We start from the raw sequence: 22,195 nt of genomic DNA on the forward strand, positions 1-22,195 counted from the left end.
ATGTGAGAAGATAACTTTGGGAATTGGTTTTCCCCTTCCACTTGTTGAGGCAGGGTCTTTTGTTTTTGGTATCCTGTGTACTCCAGGTTAGTTGGCCCAAGAATGTCTACATGAGGCTGCTGTCTTTGCCTCCCAGCCTGCTGTAGGATTAGATTTGAGCCACTGTGTGTCATTTTGGGCTCTGAGGATGGAATTTAGGTCTCAGCCTTTTGAGGCTAGCACTTTTACATGTGAGCCATCTTGTCAACCCACTTTTTTTTTTTTTTTTTAAATGGGGTTTTGGTGGGTATTGTTGGTATATGCCTATAATCTCTGTATTAATAAGTTAGTAGGTGAATATCATTTTTGTCCTGTGGAATGACTCTGTAGCCCTTAAGTAGGTCATTGTATTCTGAAGGTAGAACTGTGGAAAACAAATAAAACACTAAATTGAGTGTGGTGGTACATGACTAACCCCAGAATTTAGGAGGTTGAGGCACGAGGATTGCCAGTTTGAGGCCAGATTTTAGGTTACAGATTGAGAACCTATCTCACTAACAAACAGAACACTGGCATCAAAAGAAAGGTGGAGATAAGAGTGGAGCTGGTGGGCAGCTGAGAGCAAGGGCAGAAAGGTCACAGCCCTGACTGGAAGGTGTCCGTGTCTCAGAGTTGCTACAGCTGCAGGATTTACTAAGGCGGTTGGATTCTGGCTGGGGAAAAGGACAAGCTAGATTGAGAAAGTCAAAAGGGAGAGGAATAGTGGTCATTGTGTGCAGAGGCTGTTGCCAGAGGATTCCTAGAGGCCTCAGGCAATATGTGGGATTGAAAATTGTGTAGTTTTATTGCTGAGGAAACTGCACGAGTGGTGTGGGAAAGGGGTTCCTCCCTCCCTCCCTCCCTCCCTCCCTCCCTCCCTCCCTCCCTCCCTCCCTCCTTCCCTCCCTCCCTCTCCCTCTGTCCCTCCGTCCCTCCCTTCCTTTGCTTTTTTGAGACAGTGTTTCTCTGTCTAGCCCTGGCTGTCCTGGAACTTACGTAGACAATTAGCTCCCAATTCAGAGATACTTCTGCCTCTGCTTGCTGGGATTAAAGGTGTGTGCCACCAAGCCTGGCTGGTTTTTCTTTTCTTCTTTTCTCTTTTCTTGTTTTTTATTTGAGACAGGGTCTCATGTAGCCCAAGCTGGCCTCAAGTTCTTTGTGTATTTGAGGGTGACCTTGGAACTTAATATCCTCTTGCCTCTGCTCCCATAATACCAGGATTACTAGTGTGTGCCCCCAGCCCTTGTTTATAGGATGCTGGGAATTGAACACAGGGCTTGGTGCATGCTAGGCAAGCAAGCACTCTATCAACTGAGCTCCATCTCCAGTCCTTTTGTTTTCTGAGGCAGGTCCTTACTCTAGCTTAGGCTAATTTGGAATTAAATAACCCAGGCTGACCTTGAGGTTAACGAAGTCCTTCAGCCTCAGCCTTTCAAGTTATGAGATTATAGAAGTTAGCTTCCATGTTTGGGCTCACCTCTTTATCTATTTTGGCTGTTCCTTGAGCAATTCTGGGAGGTCATCTTGGACAGATAATGCACTCTCTTAGGCTCATTGAGAACTGGTGAATTCTAGGCAGTTGGGAAGTTGCTGTCTATAAATCCATGGTATGCCCACTGCTCTGGATAAGGACCAGCCTCACCTTGGAGAGGGGCTCTGAGAGAAGGGGTGTCTGGGAGGTGAGAACCAATCGTGGGTCTAAGCTGACAACCTATGTTCTGCTCAAGGCAGCTTTCTAGAGAGTTCTGCAATCTGGAGGTCTCTAGACAGCTCTCGAGTTCTCTCTCTCTCTCTCTCTCTGTCTCTCTCTCTCTGTCTCTCTCTCTCTCTCTCTCTCTCTCTGTCTCTCTCTGTCTCTCTCTCTGTTCTGCTTATGCCAGTTCTCCAAACAGTTCTCTTTTGCTATTCTAAAAAATTCTGAGTAGCTCATGCAGATCATAGACCCAGTCTTTTATTTTACATATCAATCCAGTCATTCCAGGTTCCCTTTTGATTTTCCTAAGAATCAGCATCCTTGACCCCAGCCCCTTAATTAGGAGACAGCAAGCACACTTTTTTTTTTTTTTCCTTTTTTCTTTTTTTTTTTTTTAAATAACACTGCAAAAGAATTCAGAGATCTGCCTGCCTGTTAAGCATAGGCCATAAGCTAGGGATTTCTACCACACCTGGGCCTAACCTTACTCTGTCCCAGGCCAACACTGAACTCAGGGATATGTCTGCTTTTGTAAGTATTAAAAACAAAAACAAATTTAGCTGGGTGGGATCTCTTTCTATCACCACTCTCTAAATCTCTATCTTCTTAGTATCTTTCTGATGAGTTAGCTCACAGCACAACTGTTTGTGTTTCTTTAGATTAGTAAAGCACCTCAAATAGTTCATATTGTATTCTTATTTTTTTTTTGAGAGATTATATATTTTTAAACCCATGTTTTTTAGAATTCTTTCCCATAGGCTTAAGGGCTGTTCCCAAGAAACTAGTGATTACCATTTTGTTGAGACAGCCACACCTTTGCCTCCTGGACTTAATTCTTGCTGTGTCTGATTATCATGGAGTCATTAACTTTAACATGGAGGACATTCCTTGAAGGAGGAATGTAAAAATATGCACATTATTATACAAGCAAGCCCTAAGCTCTACACTGGTGGAGGTCCATGCCTGCTGGCCTTGTCCCTACTAAGGCCATGCTTGACATGGGACCCTACCAAGATTCTGATCCTCAAAAGTAGGATGTTCCCCACCCTTCCCTGGACAATCCTATTTACTTCTGTTTGCATCCCTCTCTGTTCCTGAGTATCATTGCTTTCTCCAGAAATTGGTGAGACTTACACAGTATAGTCCAAAACCTCTAGTTATAACCTCTAACATTTTACAGTGGTAGACAGGCCATCCATCTACAAGCAGCACCCTTTGTGTGAAAGCCTGGACTTCAGTGTAATCTTTTGGTCTACATTCTGGGAAACGACCATTTGAAGGTTAGTGACTTGTCTCTAGTCTGGTTGGGAGGTAGTGTCGCAGACTCTTAAGGTAGAACTATGGAAAACTTAATGTGAAGATTAGAGCACTAAGCTGGTACATGACTATATCCCCAGTACTTAGGAGGCCAAAGCAAGAGGATCCCCAGCTCCAGGCCACTTCCGGTTACCTCAGATTAGCAGAACACTACCACCACAAAATCACTAGCCACATTGAAGCAGACTTAATGCACTCAGCTGTACAAGTGGGATGAGAAAACCTAAGGCTGCAATCCTGTGTCAATCTACTAGCCCCATGTTAGAATAAATGTCTCTCAAGTCTGAGAACTAGAAGTTAATGAGGTTGGGATAGAATCTAAGAGGATGGTCAGTCCAGGTTAGAAGCCAGTACTGTTCCCTCATTGGTTCGTTCCATCATTCCCTCACTGCATGCACCATTCATCAAAGGGCAGAGCAGTCAGCAAATCAACATCCTGGCTCGCCTGCGCTGGTATTCTAGGGGGCAATCAAGACAATAAAGCTAAAGTAAGTAAATTATAAAATCCTTTGGTGGCACCAGAGGAGGGACCTGCTAGGGAGTGTCCATGGGGTGTGGCTGCCATATTCATTAGGGCCATTGGGCAGCGATACTTGCAGTAGGCTGCATATGAAGTTTAGGTCAAAATTGCTCAGTTCATTTATAGCCCTGGAAGTTTATTATTTCAAGTTGATGTGGTTATTATTTTCATGGTACTGGGGAGTAAACCTAGGGCCTCCTGATTACTAGGCAAGTGCTCTACTAAACTGTTCCACGAATTCCTGACCTGTTTTGGTGATTTTTATTCTGATGTAGGGTCTCCTTAATAGTCTAGGTTGGGTTTGTTCTTGTTATCCTAGTCCTCAGCTTGTAGAATATCTGGGAGTTACAGGCCTAGGTCACCAAACCCATTAGATTTTGCTGCTAGGAAAAAAAAGCCAGGAGGAGCCCTAAATTCTGAGTGCCCTTGTATTCTGGTACTTACGGTCCCAGGCTTGCTTGCGCCACTCCCCCTGCCTTTGTGTGCGCGTGCGCGAGAATCAGCGCACCTCTGTGCAGTCGCGGCTGGAGCGGAGCCGAGCGGTTCAGCCAGCGGTTGGATGGCGCGGTGCGGAGCTGGGCGGGCAGCCGCCCTGGGCCTGGTGCTGCGGCTGCTCTTGGGTCTTAGAACAGGTCCCGAGGCCGCTCCGGCTCCAACCTCGGCTCCGGCCCATACCCTAGTCCAAGTCTCGGGTGAGTGAACCCCCGTTCCTACACCGCTTTTGTCCCACCCTCATGCGCTGACATCGTCTCACTATTGGCTGTGCCTCCCGTCTGTCGTTGACACTCCCCCAGCACGCGCTTTTGGATTTAGCGTGGGGAGGGAGAGTGGAGGGAATTTACTCCTCTGTTCTTGTTGGGGGACCGCTACGTGGTTGCTTTCTCCTATGTTCTGCCTAGCTTCCTCCCTTATTCCTGCGCTGTCCCTAAGTCACCTCCAAACTGTCCTTCAGCCCAACGTGGGCTGGAAGGCTTATGTTTCAGATTTCGTTTGACCTCTCACCTGGCACCTTCTTGCAGCAGGTATGCCTTCTGGAAACCCTCAGCCCTGAGCCTGAAGTTCTGTGGCTGTTCTTTCAGCACCCAGAGCTTCTGTTTCTTCTTGGATTCCTGCCTCAGAGAATGGAAGGAAGAGCCCTGGAGTGTATTTCCCTTGTGAACCCCAAACTTGGTCAGGCACCTGTCCTTGTCAGGAATAGGAGGTCCCGATCGTGACCACTGGCCACCAGTGACCATCCACTCTATAAGAGAATAGGTCTTAACTGTTTCAAGGTTTTGGTTTTTTTTTTAATGTTATGAATTTTTTGAGACAGAGTCTCATTTTGTATCTCTGGCTGGCCAGCAACTTGCCATGTAGACCAGGCTGGGCTTGAACTCCCAGAGATCCACCTGGATCTGCCTCCCAAATACTGGGATTAAAGGCAGGCACTGGTTCCCATTTTTTTGAGACAGGGACTCACTGTGTAACACAGGCTGGATGGGAGTTTTCAACTTCTGCCTTAGGCTCCCCAGCACAGGGTTTACAGTCATGGACCACTCTATTTGGCTGTTTTATGGATCTGTAGAGTACTGCCCCTCCTCCCACTTTTGGCTGCTCTGTAGCTCCAATCAGTCCAGTCCTCTTTTCCCAGCTTTCCAGGAGCTGGGGTTACAATTGAGCAACATTATGTTTGGCTTTAGTATTCCTCTTTTACAGATGAGGAAATAGATTGGGAGGAGAAATAATGGTCATCCTGACTTCTGTCAGATTAATTGTCCCCACGAGGTAGAGTCTGCTCTGCTCTGGACACATTCCAAGAAAATCCAGAGAGTCTGGGAGAGGAGGTTAGGCCTGGAGGCAGGGATGGTAGCCAGGGCTTGTTCTCTCAGTTCCTCAGCTCCCCCGAGCTCCTGGCCTGTGTGGTATGCAAGTATAATTGCATTTGACTAAAGGAAAGGGAGGGAGGGGTCTTGGAGGTTCTGGCTCTGTGTGCGTGGTGGGAAGCTCTAAAGGCTCCTTCCTGACTTTGTTCCTTCCTTCCTGCTGGTTCAAGTACAAGGTATTTTCAATGCCTGCCCCTCTTGATCAGCACACAGTCCTAGCTTCCCTGTTCAGAGTCCAGGAAAGGCTTATTTTTTATCTGGGCTCAATGTGGAGTCCCACATGACTTCTTGTCCACACACGTCAGGCACTGGACAGGGTCATGAGGCCATGTACCTGACCTTCACTGAGGGTGTTCAGTCAATAGATGGATGTTAATAGTTAGGGACTGTGGGAGAGAGAGATTCCTGGGGTACATGAGACACTGCCCAAGATATAAACTGAAATCTGAAAGTTATAGAAGAATTACAGCTGCAGAGTGGAAGGACAAGGTGGGCTGGGGCTAGGGTATATAGCTCAGTGGTAGAATGTTTGCCTGATGTGCAAAAGGGTCTGATTCCTCCTTCCTATGAATATAGGGGAGTACTTTGGGTTGTGGAAGGCACATGGAAAGGCCCTGTGGTGAAAGTGAGTCAAGTCTCTTAGATAAACTACCAGGAGGAGGCTAGGATAGAGGGGGTTTGATGGAGAAGGGAGGGATTTAGATTTGGATGTGAGAGGACCTGGGATCAGAGTGAGTAAGTTGAGAGGACTGTGATATTCTGTCCTGGTGGTGATTAGGTGCTAGGGGTCTAGTTGGTGACATGTTTAGTCATGCAGAGTGCTTTTTTATTTTTTTTATTGGATATTTTATGTATTTACATTTCACATGTTATCTCTTTCCCCCAATACCCTCTCCCCACTCCCTCTGCTTCTATGAGGATGTGCCCATCCCCACCCACCCCTCCCACCTCAATGCCCTGGCATTCCGCTACACTGGGGAAACGAGCCTTCACAGGACCAAGGGCTTTTCCCTCTATTGATGCTGGACAATGCCATCCTCATGCAGAGGGTTTTAACCTGGGAAGAACTCAGGAGATGAGGCAATTGGTCTTGTTGACTATGTGTGGTCACCATGCTTTAAATTAGGGCCTTCCTATGTAGCCCTACCTGGCCTGCAACTCAGGGTCCTTCTGCCTCCGACCTCCTGCATACATACACTACCATGCCTGACTTTGGAGCTGATTGACTGCCCAGGCTCTTCAGTTTCCCCTTCTAAGCAGGTGGGTTAGAGTAGATCTCACTGACCTTGATCACCAACCTTTTGCAGAGCATGTTGGGGAACGATTCCTCTCCCAGCCTGTTTAAACCATGGAGCTTGGTGGTCTTCAATGTAGACTTTCTGGCCATTTGGAGCCTTATAGTCTCAAGGGTCAGTGAGACCTGGCTTTTTTTTTTTTTTCTTTTTTTTTTTTTTTTTTTTCCAGAGCTGGGGACCGAACCCAGGGCCTTGCGCTTGCTAGGCAAGGGCTCTACCACTGAGCTAAATCCCCAACCCCTGAGACCTGGCTTTTGAGTCCCGATTCTGGTCACCAAATCTGTGTGGTCATAGTGTTTCAGGAGACTGGAGACTAGCCCTGTCTACTAGCGGCATTCATGAACTTCAGGGCCCCAAACACAGGGCTCTGCAGAGGGTGGCTACCAGTATAGTTTCTGCACCCTGGAACATGGCTTCATTCTAGCTGATTGCAGCTCATAACTATCCTCCTAGAAGGTATCCTAGGTTTGGACCCCCCACCCACCCAAGGCCTCATTTATGTTCATTTCTCAGGCCCTAGAGCTGGCTCCTGCCCAACAGACACCTTCAAGTGTCTTACCAGTGGCTACTGTGTGCCCCTCTCCTGGCGCTGCGATGGGGACCGGGATTGCTCTGATGGCAGTGACGAGGAAGAGTGTAGTAAGTGGCCATTCCTGGAGAGGGGACTGAGATTGGACGTTTTCACGGGTGCCAGTTACGGAGATTAGGGCATTAGGAAAAGGCTGTGGTTATAGGGCTGGGTGAGTAGGGCTGGGTAAGTAGGGCAAGGTGGAGTCTATGGGTCTAGACTCTTCAGATTGCTTTAATCCCAGCACTCTAGAGACATAGGCAGGTAAATATGAGGCTAGCAGTTGTATATAGTGAGTTCCAGGCCAACCAGAGCTACATAGTGAGACTTTGTCTCAAATGGAAAATAAAAAGAGCTGGGGGTCTAAGGCAGACTTGTAAGGGGGTTGAGCAGGTAAAGGAAGAACCTGATGGGAAGACTAGGTATTGGAAGGTGGAATTGTCAGGAATAGCAGGTTGAGACTTTACATAGGGCAAGCCTTTACACACACAGTTATTTTATTTAGTGTGTGTCTGGGTACAAGTGTGTGCAGGAGTGTTGTCAATGTGTGTGTGTGCGCGCGCGCGCACGTTTGTAGGTCAGAGCTTGACACTGGTGTTATCCTCTGTGGCTCTCTTCCTTACCTTTTTGAGACCATGTTCACTAAAATTGGAGTGTCCAATTTCAGCTAGACTGGCTGACCCAGGAGCCCCCAGGGGCCACCCATCTGTACTCGTAGCCTTGTAGTTAGGGATGTGCCCTGATGCACCTGGTGTTTACTGGGTACTGAGGATCAAACTCAGTCCACATGCTTGTACAACAAGCACTTTACCCACTGAGTTATCTCCTCAGCCCTGAGGAGGCTTTTTTAAAAAATTTTATCGTATATGTCTCTGGATGGCCTAAAACTCTCTATGTAGATCAGACTGACTTCAAACTCACAAGAGATCTACCTGTCTCTGCCTCCTGAGTGCTAGGGTTAATGTAGCTAAGGTAATGAGACACCATTTTCAGTTTTGTTAGCAGCTTGTAGAGGTTAGGATTTAGAGGGGATTGGGCAATAAGAGCACTGGGCTTTCCTCCTTTAGTTTTTGTTTTTGGTGACAGGGTTTCTTCACATACTGATAGCTGCCTTAGAACTCACTATGTAGACTAGGCTGGCCTCAAACTCAGAGATTTGCTTTTCTCTGTCTCCTAAGTGCTGGGATTAAAGGTGTGCACCACCATGCCTGGTATACTGCGTTTTCTTGCATGGCTGTTTAGAACCTGATTGACTCTGTGTTTCAGGAATTGAGCCATGTGCTCAGAATAGGCAGTGCCAGCCACAGCCTGCCCTTCCTTGCTCCTGTGACAACATCAGTGGTTGCTCCGCTGGCTCAGACAAGAACCTCAACTGTAGCCGCTCACCCTGTCAGGAGGGCGAGCTGCGTTGCATACTGGATGATGTCTGTATCCCACACACGTGGCGCTGTGATGGCCACCCAGACTGTCCTGACTCCAGTGATGAGCTCAGCTGTGGTTTGTGCCCTGGCATCTTGGTATACCTGTGTGGGTGGGGAGGGCTGGCAGTTACTTAAGGACATTTGTTATCTTCCCATGGGTGACTAGTTTGAGGATGTGAACACATGCGTCTTCTCAGGCCTTCGTCCCTGTGGTGGTAAATAAGACATCATCAAGATTAGTGATTTCCCACCAACTCTACTCTGTTTTAGATCAGGATGAATTCTAAGAGTTGGGCACTGGAAACCTTGTGTACTGTACTGCTAAGCCTTGAGCGCCCCTCAACTACTCATGCCTGGGCTTATTGCAGACACCGACACAGAAACTGACAAGATATTCCAGGAGGAGAATGCCACAACCTCAATGTCTTCTATGATTGTGGAGAAAGAGACCTCTTTCAGAAATGTCACAGTTGCTTCTGCTGGGCACCCATCCCGAAACCCAAATGCCTATGGGGTTATCGCAGCTGCTGGTAAGATAGGCTTTCCCATGTGAGGAGCTTGGGGTTATTGGAGGGAGTACTCAATAGACTCTCCACTTACTAGTCTGTGATAGATTTTATTCTCCTTGTCCCACTCCTGACCCATCTGTCTGTCCCCTACAGGGGTGTTGAGTGCCATCCTGGTTTCAGCTACCATTCTCATATTGCTACGACTCAGAGGTCAGGGTTATCTACCCCCAACAGGGCTGTTGGTGGCTGTGAAGGAGTCGCTGCTGCTGTCAGAAAGGAAAACCTCTTTGATCTGAGGACATGGTTCCCACCTGGCCCTGAGTACAGTCAGACTGGAACAAAGCTGCAGTGGAACATGCAGGTAGCAACTGGCTTCTCAGCTCCGAGACCTGGGCTCTTTTGGCCACAGAGAACTTTGATTTTTAAACTTCTTCAGATGTGGTCCTGGAGACTGGAGGTCGTCAGACACTCCCTTTGTATGTGGTGAGCTTTGCTGGAAAATCGCCATAGCCAGGACTGAGGGGCCAGTCCCAGGATGCTCCCAAGAAATGGGGCCACCCTGATCTAAACACTCCTTCTGCTCACATTGATGGGCAGCTATTAAAGTTTCTTCACCCCCTCTGTCTGCCTCTAGCCTCTGTTTCACTTGGCCTGGGCAGTCTACGGTCTCTTCTGGATCATTTTCTACCTTTTAAAAGGGAGCATCCCTTTTAAAAGCCGAGAGAATATGAGTCTGTGTCCTGGACATTTCCCTGTACACTGCTTCCCTTATAAAGTGAGGCTGGGTGTTAAGTCCACGCTCAACATTAACACTGGGTTTTAATAGGAGAAGAGGAGACCTGAGGTAGTGTTTCCTTATTGGGCATTCCTTTGCATGGCTTCTTCTGTGACATGGGAACTAGGCAATCCTGATTTGAACTTGACTATCCTCTTGTTTTTGCAGGGCTATAATCCCAGCACTTGGGAAGGGGAGGTAGAAGAATTAGAAGTAATAGGCTAGCATACCGGTAATTCTAGCACTGGGGAGGTTGAGGCATGAAGATCATGAGTTCAAGGAATGTCTGGGCTATACAGGGAGACCTTGTCTCTTTTCTTCCCCAGATGTAGTTGGTTGATATTTTATGAGACAGTTCTGCTCTAGGCGGACAGGTTGTTTACTTTCTAGCAATGAGTTAGCCTTGGGAGGGAGGGAGGGGCTGCCCCCATGAGGGAACTGATGCCTGAGTGAGGACATACAGAAAATGAGAAAATATGAAGTCTGAGTAACAAGACAGAGCTCCTCTCAGATTCTCATATTCCTAATATTCCCCCTCCCCCCAGCTCTCGGCAGGCAGAGAGACCTGCCTGGCGTTTCTATGGCTTCTATTAACCTTGAATCCTATGATGAGTATTGGAGCTCTGAGGCCATGTAACTAGGAGGACCTGAGTTCAGATTCCCAGAAGTTGAATTTTCCTATAATCTTATTGAGGATGGATATGAAGACAGGAGGATCCCAGAGACTTGCTGGCCAGATAGTCTAGCCCGAGAGCTTAAGATTCAGTGAGAAACCTTGTTTCAAAAAATAAAGGGTAGGGACTGGGGGTATGTCTCAGTGATTAAAGCACCTGTTGTACAAGCATGCGGACATAATTTGTATCCCCACAGCCCATGTAAAAGCCAGGTGAGTGTGGAGGCCTGCCTGTAGTTCCAGCCTCAGGAAGCTGAGGCAGGATACTGACTGATGGAAGAGTAATCCAGAATGATTCCTCTCATTAACCTGAGGTATCCACATGCACATACATGCATAAACATGCATATGGACCCTCAAATATATGTCTACACTCAGGTGTACACACACACACACACACACACACACACACACACACACACACACACACAAGCTTTCACCCACCTTAGCACACACAAATCTCAACAAGAAGAATTATTCCTGGAGCTCTGATGTCTGTTTGTTAGGCAGTGACTTGGTCACTGATAATGTGATACTGGGTGCAAAAGGAGGGAGTGTACACCAGGAGGGCTTCCTGAAGGCGGGAACTGCTTAGGTTTTGCGACCCTACTCCTGCCCAATCCTTTGCAAGGGAAGGTGGATGAACAGTCTGGATTAGAGCAGTGTGTTGTGGCTGGGTTTTCGAAATAGCAGTTGATGCTTCAGCCAGGGTGGTGAGCATTGCCTGCTGGTAGTGCCTCTTGGAGATGGGTTGGGAACAAGGCTTTCCTCGGCCCCGTAGACTGACACTTGGGTCCTCATCTTGACCAACAGAGTGTTGCAGAGGGTGGGTTGGAGGAAGGTGAGAGGGAAGGAGAGGAGGATGAGAGGGGAGAAGAGAGGGAAGAGCCACAGTAGTCCGTTTCCAGTAGGGAGAAAAGCTCTTTTGTAACCTCAGCTTTAAGACAGGAAGATTTCTTAACTGCAAGCCAACTTGGACTATATTGAGACCCCATCCATCCATCCATCCATCCATCCATCCATCCATTCAATTTGCTTTTAGGCTAGTTAGGGGCAAATGGTTTTTACTTTTAACTATGAACTATGTCTGTCTGCCACAGGCCACAGTGGGGCAGCATTGTGCCAGGGTCCATGCCGGGCTATAAATGCAGCCATCTGGGATCTGGAATTACCTGGAGTGCTTGGGTTCTTATTAGAGGACTACCTAATACTTGGTAGTTCCGAACAATCCGCTGTCATGTTCTTTTTCTTTTTTCTTTCTTTTTTTTTATTAACTTGAGTATTTCTTTTTTTTTTTTTTGGTTCTTTTTTTTGGAGCTGGGGACCGAACCCAGGGCCTTGCGCTTCCTAGGTAAGCGCTCTACCACTGAGCTAAATCCCCAGCCCCAACTTGAGTATTTCTTATATACATTTCAAGTGTTATTCCCTTTCCCGGTTTCCGGGCAAACATCCCCCTCCCCCCTCCCCTTATGGGTGTTCCCCTCCCAACCCTCCACCCATTGCCGCCCTACCCCCTTAGTCTAGTTCACTGGGGGTTCAGTCTTAGCAGGACCCAGGGCTTCCCCTTCCACTGGTGCTCTTACTAGGATATTCATTGCTACCTATGGGGTCAGAGTCCAGGGTCAGTCCATGTATAGTCTTTAGGTAGTGGCTTAGTCCTGGAAGCTCTGGTTGCTTGGCATTGTTGTACATATGGGGTCTCGAGCCCCTTCAAGCTCTTTCAGTTCTTTCTCTGATTCCTTCAACGGGGGTCCTATTCTCAGTTCAGTGGTTTGATGCTGGCATTTGCCTCTGTATTTGCTGTATTCTGGCTGTGTCTTTCAGGAGCAATCTACATTCGGCTCCTGTCGGTCTGCACTTCTTTGCTTCATCCATCTTGTCTAATTGGGTGGCTCTATATGTATGGGCCACATGTGGGGCAGGCTCTGAATGGGTGTTCCTTCAGTCTCTGTTTTAATCTTTGCCTCTCCCTTCCCTGCCAAGGGTATTCTTTTTCCTCATTTAAAGAAGGAGTGAAGCATTCACCTTTTGATCATCCGTCTTGAGTTTCGTTTGTTCTAGGGATCTAGGGTAATTCAAGCATTTGGGCTAATAGCCACTTATCAACGAGTGCATACCATGTATGTCTTTCTGTGATTGGGTTAGCTCACTCAGGATGATATTTTCCAGTTCCAACCATTTGCCTACGAATTTCATAAACTCGTTGTTTTTGATAGCTGAGTAATATTCCATTGTGTAGATGTACCACATTTTCTGTATCCATTCCTCTGTTGAAGGGCATCTGGGTTCTTTCCAGTTTCTGGCTATTATAAATAAGGCTGCAATGAACATAGTGGAGCACGTGTCTCTTTTATATGTTGAGGCATCTTTTGGGTATATGCCCAAGAGAGGTATAGCTGGATCCTCAGGCAGTTCAATGTCCAATTTTCTGAGGAACCTCCAGACTGATTTCCAGAATGGTTTTACCAGTCTGCAATCCCACCAACAATGGAGGAGTGTTCCTCTTTCTCCACATCCTCGCCAGCATCTGCTGTCACCTGAGTTTTTGATCTTAGCCATTCTCACTGGTGTGAGGTGAAATCTCAGGGTTGTTTTGATTTGCATTTCCCTTATGACTAAAGATGTTGAACATTTCTTTAGGTGTTTCTCTGCCATTCGGCATTCCTCAGCTGTGAATTCTTTGTTTAGCTCTGAACCCCATTTTTTAATAGGGTTATTTGTCTCCATGCGGTCTAACTTCTTGAGTTCTTTGTATATTTTGGATATAAGGCCTCTATCTGTTGTAGGATTGGTAAAGATCTTTTCCCAATCTGTTGGATGCCGTTTTGTCCTAACCACAGTGTCCTTTGCCTTACAGAAGCTTTGCAGTTTTATGAGATCCCATTTGTCGATTCTTGATCTTAGAGCATAAGCCATTGGTGTTTTGTTCAGGAAATTTTTTCCAGTGCCTATGTGTTCCAGATGCTTCCCTAGTTTTCCTTCTATTAGTTTGAGTGTGTCTGGTTTGATGTGGAGTTCCTTGATCCACTTGGACTTAAGCTTTGTACAGGGTGATAAGGATGGATCGATCTGCATTCTTCTACATGTTGCCCTCCAGTTGAACAGCACCATTTGCTGAAAATGCTATCTTTTTTCCATTGGATGGTTTTGGCTCCTTTGTCAAAAATCAAGTGACCATAGGTGTGTGGGTTCATTTCTGGGTCTTCAATTCTATTCCATTGGTCTATCTGTCTGTCTCTGTACCAATACCATGCAGTTTTTATCACTATTGCTCTGTAATACTGCTTGAGTTCAGGGATAGTGATTCCCCCTGAAGTCCTTTTATTGTTGAGGATAGCTTTAGCTATCCTGGGTTTTTTGTTATTCCAGATGAATTTGCAAATTGTTCTGTCTAACTCTTTGAAGAATTGGATTGGTATTTTGATGGGGATTGCATTGAATCTGTAGATTGCTTTTGGTAAAATGGCCATTTTTACTATATTAATCCTGCCAATCCATGAGCATGGGAGATCTTTCCATCTTCTGAGGTCTTCTTCAATTTCTTTCCTCAGTGTCTTGAAGTTCTTATTGTACAGATCTTTTACTTGCTTGGTTAAAGTCACACCGAGGTACTTTATATTATTTGGGTCTATTATGAAGGGTGTCGTTTCCCTAATTTCTTTCTCGGCTTGTTTCTCTTTTGTATAGAGGAAGGCAACTGATTTATTTGAGTTAATTTTATACCCAGCCACTTTGCTGAAGTTGTTTATCAGCTTTAGTAGTTCTCTGGTGGAACTTTTGGGATCACTTAAATATACTATCATGTCATCTGCAAATAGTGATATTTTGACCTCTTCTTTTCCGATCTGTATCCCCTTGATCTCCTTTTGTTGTCTGATTGCTCTGGCTAGAACTTCAAGAACTATATTGAATAAGTAGGGAGAGAGTGGGCAGCCTTGTCTAGTCCCTGATTTTAGTGGGATTGCTTCAAGTTTCTCTCCATTTAGTTTAATGTTAGCAACTGGTTTGCTGTATATGGCTTTTACTATGTTTAGGTATGGGCCTTGAATTCCTATTCTTTCCAGGACTTTTATCATGAAGGGGTGTTGAATTTTGTCAAATGCTTTCTCAGCATCTAATGAAATGATCATGTGGTTCTGTTCTTTCAGTTTGTTTATATAATGGATCACGTTGATGGTTTTCCGTATATTAAACCATCCCTGCATGCCTGGGATGAAGCCTACTTGATCATGGTGGATGATTGTTTTGATGTGCTGTTGAATTCGGTTTGCCAGAATTTTATTGAGTATTTTTGCGTCGATATTCATAAGGGAAATTGGTCTGAAGTTCTCTTTCTTTGTTGTGTCTTTGTGTGGTTTAGGTATAAGAGTAATTGTGGCTTCATAGAAGGAATTCGGGAGTGCTCCATCTGTTTCAATTTTGTGGAATAGTTTGGATAGTATTGGTATGAAATCTTCTATGAATGTTTGATAGAATTCTGCACTAAACCCGTCTGGACCTGGGCTCTTTTTGGTTGGGAGACCTTTAATGACTGCTTCTATTTCCTTAGGAGTTATGGGGTTGTTTAACTGGTTTATCTGTTCCTGATTTAACTTCGATACCTGGTATCTGTCTAGGAAATTGTCCATTTCCTGAAGATTTTCAAGTTTTGTTGAATATAGGTTTTTATAGTAAGATCTGATGATTTTTTGAATTTCCTCTGAATCTGTAGTTATGTCTCCCTTTTCATTTCTGATTTTGTTAATTTGGACGCACTCTCTGTGTCCTCTCGTTAGTCTGGCTAAGGGTTTATGTATCTTGTTGATTTTCTCAAAGAACCAACTTTTGGTTCTGTTGATTCTTTCTATGGTCCTTTTTGTTTCTACTTGGTTGATTTCAGCTCTGAGTTTGATTATTTCCTGCCTTCTACTCCTCCTGGGTGTATTTGCTTCTTTTTGTTCTAGAGCTTTTAGGTGTGCTGTCAAGCTGCTGACATATGCTCTTTCCTGTTTCTTTCTGCAGGCACTCAGCGCTATGAGTTTTCCTCTTAGCACAGCTTTCATTGTGTCCCATAAGTTTGGGTATGTTGTACCTTCATTTTCATTAAATTCTAAAAAGTTTTTAATTTCTTTCTTTATTTCTTCCTTGACCAGGTTATCATTGAGTAGAGCATTGTTCAATTTCCACGTATATGTGGGCATTCTTCCCTTATTGTTATTGAAGACCAGTTTTAGGCCGTGGTGGTCCGATAGCACGCATGGGATTATTTCTATCTTTCTGTACCTGTTGAGGCCCGTTTTTTGACCAATTATATGGTCAATTTTGGAGAAAGTACCATGAGGAGCTGAGAAGAATGTATATCCTTTTGCTTTAGGATAGAATGTTCTATAAATATCCGTTAAGTCCATTTGGCTCATGACTTCTCTTAGTCTGTCTACATCACTGTTTAATTTCTGTTTCCATGATCTGTCCATTGATGAGAGTGGGGTGTTGAAATCTCCCACTATTATTGTGTGAGGTGCAATGTGTGTTTTGAGCTTTAGTAAGGTTTCTTTTACGTACGTAGGTGCCCTTGTATTTGGGGCATAGATATTTAGGATTGAGAGTTCATCCTGGTGGATTTTTCCTTTGATGAATATGAAGTGTCCTTCCTTATCTTTTTTGATGACTTTTAGTTGGAAATTGATTTTATTTGATATTAGAATGGCTACTCCAGCTTGCTTCTTCTGACCATTTGCTTGGAAAGTTGTTTTCCAGCCTTTCACTCTGAGGTAGTGTCTGTCTTTGTCTCTGAGGTGTGTTTCCTGTAGGCAGCAGAATGCAGGGTCCTCGTTGCGTATCCAGTTTGTTAATCTATGTCTTTTTATTGGGGAGTTGAGGCCATTGATATTGAGAGATATTAAGGAATAGTGATTATTGCTTCCCGTTATATTCATATTTGGATGTGAGGTTACGTTTGTGTGCTTTCATTCTCTTTGTTTTGTTGCCAAGACGATTAGTTTCTTGCTTCTTCTAGGGTATAGCTTGCCTCCTTATGTTGGGCTTTACCATTTATTATCCTTTGTAGTGCTGGGTTTGTAGAAAGATATTGTGTAAATTTGGTTTTGTCATGGAATATCTTGGTTTCTCCATCAATGTTAATTGAGAGTTTTGCTGGATACAGTAACCTGGGCTGGCATTTGTGTTCTCTTAGGGTCTGTATGACATCAGTCCAGGATCTTCTGGCCTTCATAGTTTCTGGCGAGAAGTCTGGTGTGATTCTGATAGGTCTGCCTTTATATGTTACTTGACCTTTTTCCCTTACTGCTTTTAATATTCTTTCTTTATTTTGTGCGTTTGGTGTTTTGACAATTATGTGACGGGAGGTGTTTCTTTTCTGGTCCAATCTATTTGGAGTTCTGTAGGCTTCTTGTATGCCTATGGGTATCTCTTTTTTTAGGTTAGGGAAGTTTTCTTCTATGATTTTGTTGAAGATATTTACTGGTCCTTTGAGCTGGGAGTCTTCACTCTCTTCTATACCTATTATCCTTAGGTTTGATCTTCTCATTGAGTCCTGGATTTCCTGTATGTTTTGGACCAGTAGCTTTTTCTGCTTTACATTATCTTTGACAGTTGAGTCGATGATTTCTATGGAATCTTCTGCTCCTGAGATTCTCTCTTCCATCTCTTGTATTCTGTTGGTGAAGCTTGTATCTACAGCTCCTTGTCTCTTCTCTTGGTTTTCTATATCCAGGGTTGTTTCCATGTGTTCTTTCTTGATTGCTTCTATTTCCATTTTTAATTCCTTCAACTGTTTGATTGTGTTTTCCTGGAATTCTTTCAGGGATTTTTGTGTCTCCTCTCTATGGGCTTCTACTTGTTTATTTATGTTTTCCTGGAATTCTTTCAGGGATTTTTGTGTCTCCTCTCTATGGGCTTCTACTTGTTTATTTATGTTTTCCTGAATTCTTTCAGGGATTTTTGTGTCTCCTCTCTATGGGCTTCTACTTGTTTATTTATGTTTTCCTGGAATTCTTTCAGGCATTTTTGCGATTCCTCTCTGTAGGCTTCTACTTGTTCTCTAAGGGAGTTCTTCACGTCTTTCTTGAAGTCCTCCAGCATCATGATCAAAAATGATTTTGAAACTAGATCTTGCTTTTCTGGTGTGTTTGGACATTCCATGTTTGTTTTGATGGGAGAATTGGGCTCCGATGGTGCCATGTAGTCTTGGTTTCTGTTGCTTGGGTTCCTGCGCTTGCCTCTTGCCATCAGATTATCTCTAGTGTTACTTTGTTCTGCTATTTCTGACAGTGGCTAGACTGTCCTATAAGCCTGTGTGTCAGGAGTGCTGTAGACCTGTTTTCCTCTCTTTCAGTCAGTTATGGGGACAGAGTGTTCTGCTTTCGGGCTTGTAGTTTTTCCCCTCTACAGGTCTTCAGCTGTTCCTGTGGGCCTGTGTCTTGAGTTCACCAGGCAGCTTTCTTGCAGCAGAAAATTTGGTCTTACCTGTGGTCCCGAGGCTCAAGTTCGCTCGTGGGGTGCTGCCCACGGGCTCTCTGCAGCGGCAGCAACCAGGAAGACCTGTGCCGCCCCTTCCGGGAGCTTCAGTGCACCAGGGTTCCAGATGGTCTTTGGCTTTTTCCTCTGGCGTCCGAGATGTGTGTGCAGAGAGCAGTCTCTTCTGGTTTCCCAGGCTTGTCTGCCTCTCTGAAGGTTTAGCTCTCCCTCCCACGGGATTTGGGTGCAGAGAACTGTTTATCCGGTCTGTTTCCTTCAGGTTCAGGCGGTGTCTCAGGCAGGGGTCCTGCCGCTCCTGGGCCCTCCCCCACGGGAGCCCAGAGGCCTTATACAGTTTCCTCTTGGGCCAGGGATATGGGCAGGGGTGAGCAGTGTTGGTGGTCTCTTCCGCTCTGCAGCCTCAGGAGTGCCCACCTGACCAGGCGGTGAGGTCTCTCTCTCTCTCGGGGTCTGGGAGCAGAGAGCTTCTGCGGGCCGGGATCCGCGGGTGTGGGGTTCTTTTTCTTTTTAACAGAGTGTCACTGTGTATAATAAGGCTAGCCTCAAACGCCTTATCTCTCTGGCTCAGTTTCCCCAGTGTTGGGGTTATTGAGTTCCACCCCATCTGGGCCGCTGTGGCTCTGCAATGTGTGGTTGTCCCAGCTGGTTTCATCTTTTACCTGAGAGTTGGCTTCTTTCATGTGCTTACTGGACTTAAATAGTTGTGTGTTTTCTTAACATTGGAAGTCCCAAGGTGCAAAGCAGAGGCCACCCAGTTAGGATCTCTTACTTGGAAGCAGTTCTCATGTAACCAAGGGTGGTCTTGAATTCCCTATATGGCTGAGGATGACTTTGTACTCTAGTTTCTGGTTGCCCCCCCTTCCCCAGTGCTAGAATTATAGATATGTACCACCATGCCTGGTTTTATGGTGTGCTGGGGATGGAGCCCAAGGCTTTGTGTATGCAAATGTATACATACAGCCAGGTGTGCTTGCTCATTCTTGTAATTCCATGTATTACAAGTGGCGAGATTTAAAAAAAACAAGTGGTCAGATTTAAAAAAAAAATTTAAAAAAGAGTGGTAAGAGTAAAAGAGTAAGTTGAGGCAGGAGGATTACTTTAAGTTCCAATACAGATTACACTTCGTGTATGCAGACTCTCTACCAGCTGAGCTACATTCCTAGCCAGATCTTTTTCTCCTTTATTTTTACTGTTCATACTTAGGGTAAAGGGTAGCCTACTTTGGTAAACAGGAAGGATTCCTTGGCAACTGGAGTGCCATTCCCACCCTAGTGATGGATTTCAGACGTTCAGCTCTGTTGTGCTATCCATGTGGGTTCAGGTTTGGGCATGTGGTGAGTGAAGGCTGTAAGTGGTATTAAGGTAGCCAGGAATGGGTGTGCCAGGGTCATGCATGGGAAGATGGAGAGGGCAGGGAGGGCTGTTGAGTATCCTTGTCCTGTTTTGACCATTATTTCCTTTTTTTTGTTGAAGAGGAAAATTCATGTAACTTAAAATTAACCATTAACTGTTTGAAACCTCACAGTCTTGTGGTATTTAGCATATTCACAGTTTTGTGCGGTCACAACCTCATACCTCAGAATCGTTTTGAGAGGTTTTTATCACCCTAAAGAAACCCCAATCCTGTGGGACTTGGTGGTGCACTCCTATAATCCCAGCACTTTGCAGGAAGACGCTGGAGAATGGTAAGTTTAGCCTGGACTGTATACATCCTGTTTCTTTAACACAACAACAGCTGTCACTACCACCACCAAAAAAAGCAAGTTAAGAAACCCTATTTCCATTAGCAGTTACTTTCAATCCCCTTTCTTCTTCAGTCCAACCCCCTGCCCCTCCTCCACTCCAAAGCAGTTAATCCACCTTCTGTCTCTAGGGATCTTCCTGATCCGGAGTTTTCATACAAATAGATGTACAAGTCTCTTCTCTTCTTCCCCTCTTTCCTCTTTCCTCTTTCCTCTTTCTTCTTCCCTCTCTCTCTCTCTCTCTCTCTCTCTCTCTCTCTCTCTCTCTCTCACACACACACACACACACATTTCTCTGCATATGCATTATTTATACATTTATATTTTGTGTGTGTGAATGTGTGTGCTTGCATGCCATGGTGGCTATGTGTAGGTCAAAGGACAACTTGCAGGAGTTGGTTCTCCTTTTTCAAATCTGTATCCCCAGAGTCAAATTCAGGCTGCCAGGCTTGGAAGCAAGCATCTTTACCTGATGCACTGTCTATCCCTGGTCCTATCTCCCCCGCACCCCCGTCAGGATTTCATATCACAGGGTGCATTTGAATCACTGTAGCTGAGGACGGCTTGGATTCCTGATGCCTCTTGCCTCTCTCTTTTGAGTGCTGGGGTTAAAGTCATGCAGAACCACACCTGAAGTGGTTTTTTTGCGTTTGCAAAAAATTTTTTTTATTTCGATTCACTGTAATCTGTGCTTGCAACCTGGAGTAATCCTCCTGCCTCAGCTTTCCAAGAGTGAGGGACACATGTGGCTGTATATGTGATATTTGTGTTGGTATTTTCATGAACACACTGTTTTCCTGACTGTACTGTGTGCCAGTGTTTTGTTTTACAGTTCAGCAGTTCCCATCATGAAGGCTAACCACCTCGTGTTTATTTTACAGTTGCTAGGAAATAGGAAGGGCTACTTCCATTCCCTGTGTTCACTTGTACAGGTGGAGGAATTAAATTACATGGACCACATAGTATCTGAGTTGAGATCTATACACCTGTATGTATACATCTATTTTTTCTAGTCCATGTGGGCCTAGAATTCACTGTGTAGCCAGCCTGTGCAGTCTGTCCTCCTTACCTTTTCAGGTTCAGGCCTTAAATTGCATGTCATGGGTTTTCACTAGTTTGCGTGTGCAATGGATGTGTATGCACGTGTGTGTGGAAGTCAGAAGACAACTCTAGGTGGGTGTCATTCCTCAGGTGCATTCTACCTTGTATTTGAGATAGTGTCTCTCATAGGCTTGAACTCAAGTTGCTGGGATTACAAGTGTGCTGTCATGCATGGCTTTTTCACGTGAGTTCTAGTGGGTCTGTAGGCTTATAAGGTAAACACTTGAACTGAGCCATCTTCCAGCCTTCCTTTAGAAACATTTACATGTGTTTTCTGCCTACATATCTGTGTACCAGACGTGTGCCTGGTGCTCATGCTCTTCATAAGACAGCATTAGATCTCCTAGGACTGGAATTGCAAATGGCTGTGAGCTGCTACATGAGTGCTGGGAATCAAACTTGGGTCTTCTGGAGGAACAGCCAGTGCTCTTAACTTTGAAACCATTTCCCTAGCTCCATTCTTCCTTCTTTTTTTTTTTCTTTCTTTTTTTCTAATTCTTTTGCTATAACCTACACTGACCTAAAACTTTTGATTTTCCTGCCTCAACTTCCCAAGTGATAGAGTAAAGGCATTTGCCATTACACCCAGCTCTAAACTGGGATTTGAACCTGAAGAGTCCACTCATGGCAATCTGGACAACTGCACCCCTTTGAGCCTGGGTGGAACCCTCAAAACCCAGGATACACATGGCCCTGTAGCCCTTGTGTCTCAGCAGTGGTCAGGTTGACACAGGATGTCCTCTTGACCTTGTTGATACATTGTCTTAAAAGATTATTTTATTTATGAGCACACTGTAGCTGTCTCCAGACACACCACAAGAGGGCATCAGATCCCATTACAGATGGTTGTGGGGCTGGAGAGATGGCTCAGCAGTTAAGACCACTGACTGCTGCTCGTTCAGAGGTCCTGAGTTCAATTCCCAGCAACCACATGGTGGCTCACAACCATCTGTAATGGGATCCGGTGCCCTTTTCTGGTGTGTGTGAAAACAGCTATAGTATATTCATATAAATAAAATAAATTAATCTTAAAAAAAAAAAAAAAACCAAAAAGATGGTTGTGAGCCACCATGTGGTTGCTGGGAATTGAACTCAGGATTTTTTGAAGAGCAGTCAGTGCTCTCAACTGCTGTCTCTCCAGTTCCAATGCGTAGTCCTACAGCTGAGTATAATCTTGAACTCTTGATCCTCCTCTTTTCATTTCCTCATTCTTGAGATTGTAGTG

General features: G+C 45.1%; 1 protein-coding gene across 3 annotated transcripts; it reads left to right on the top strand.

The window, feature by feature from the left end:
• Positions 1-4,005: 4,005 nt before the first annotated feature.
• Cd320 (CD320 molecule) lies at positions 4,006-9,824 on the top strand. Of its 3 annotated transcripts, none has more exons than XM_006241128.5 (5): positions 4,006-4,240; positions 7,219-7,344; positions 8,540-8,770; positions 9,063-9,224; positions 9,438-9,824. In XM_006241128.5, exons 1-5 carry the CDS (start codon positions 4,108-4,110, stop codon positions 9,497-9,499), a joined length of 714 nt encoding a protein of 237 aa, XP_006241190.1. In that variant the 5' UTR covers positions 4,006-4,107; the 3' UTR covers positions 9,500-9,824. The 3 variants fall into 3 exon arrangements, with proteins under 3 accessions (XP_006241190.1, NP_001014223.1, NP_001380776.1); NM_001014201.2 differs by having other exon boundaries at positions 4,029-4,240; positions 9,357-9,824; NM_001393847.1 differs by having other exon boundaries at positions 4,029-4,240; positions 8,540-8,767; positions 9,357-9,824.
• The last annotated feature ends 12,371 nt before the right edge of the window (positions 9,825-22,195 follow it).

The sequence above is a fragment of the Rattus norvegicus genome, chromosome 7 (assembly GCF_036323735.1).
Source record: "Rattus norvegicus strain BN/NHsdMcwi chromosome 7, GRCr8, whole genome shotgun sequence".
NCBI classification, from domain to species: domain Eukaryota; kingdom Metazoa; phylum Chordata; class Mammalia; order Rodentia; family Muridae; genus Rattus; species Rattus norvegicus.

Coding starts and splice junctions, on each gene's coding strand:
- Cd320 (NM_001014201.2), top strand. CDS start 4,108: ATGGCGCGGTGCGGAGCTGGGCGGGCAGCCGCCCTGGGCCTGGTGCTG. Junction 4,241..7,218: donor TACCCTAGTCCAAGTCTCGG/GTGAGTGAACCC, acceptor TTCATTTCTCAG/GCCCTAGAGCTGGCTCCTGC. Junction 9,225..9,356: donor TGGGGTTATCGCAGCTGCTG/GTAAGATAGGCT, acceptor TGTCCCCTACAG/GGGTGTTGAGTGCCATCCTG.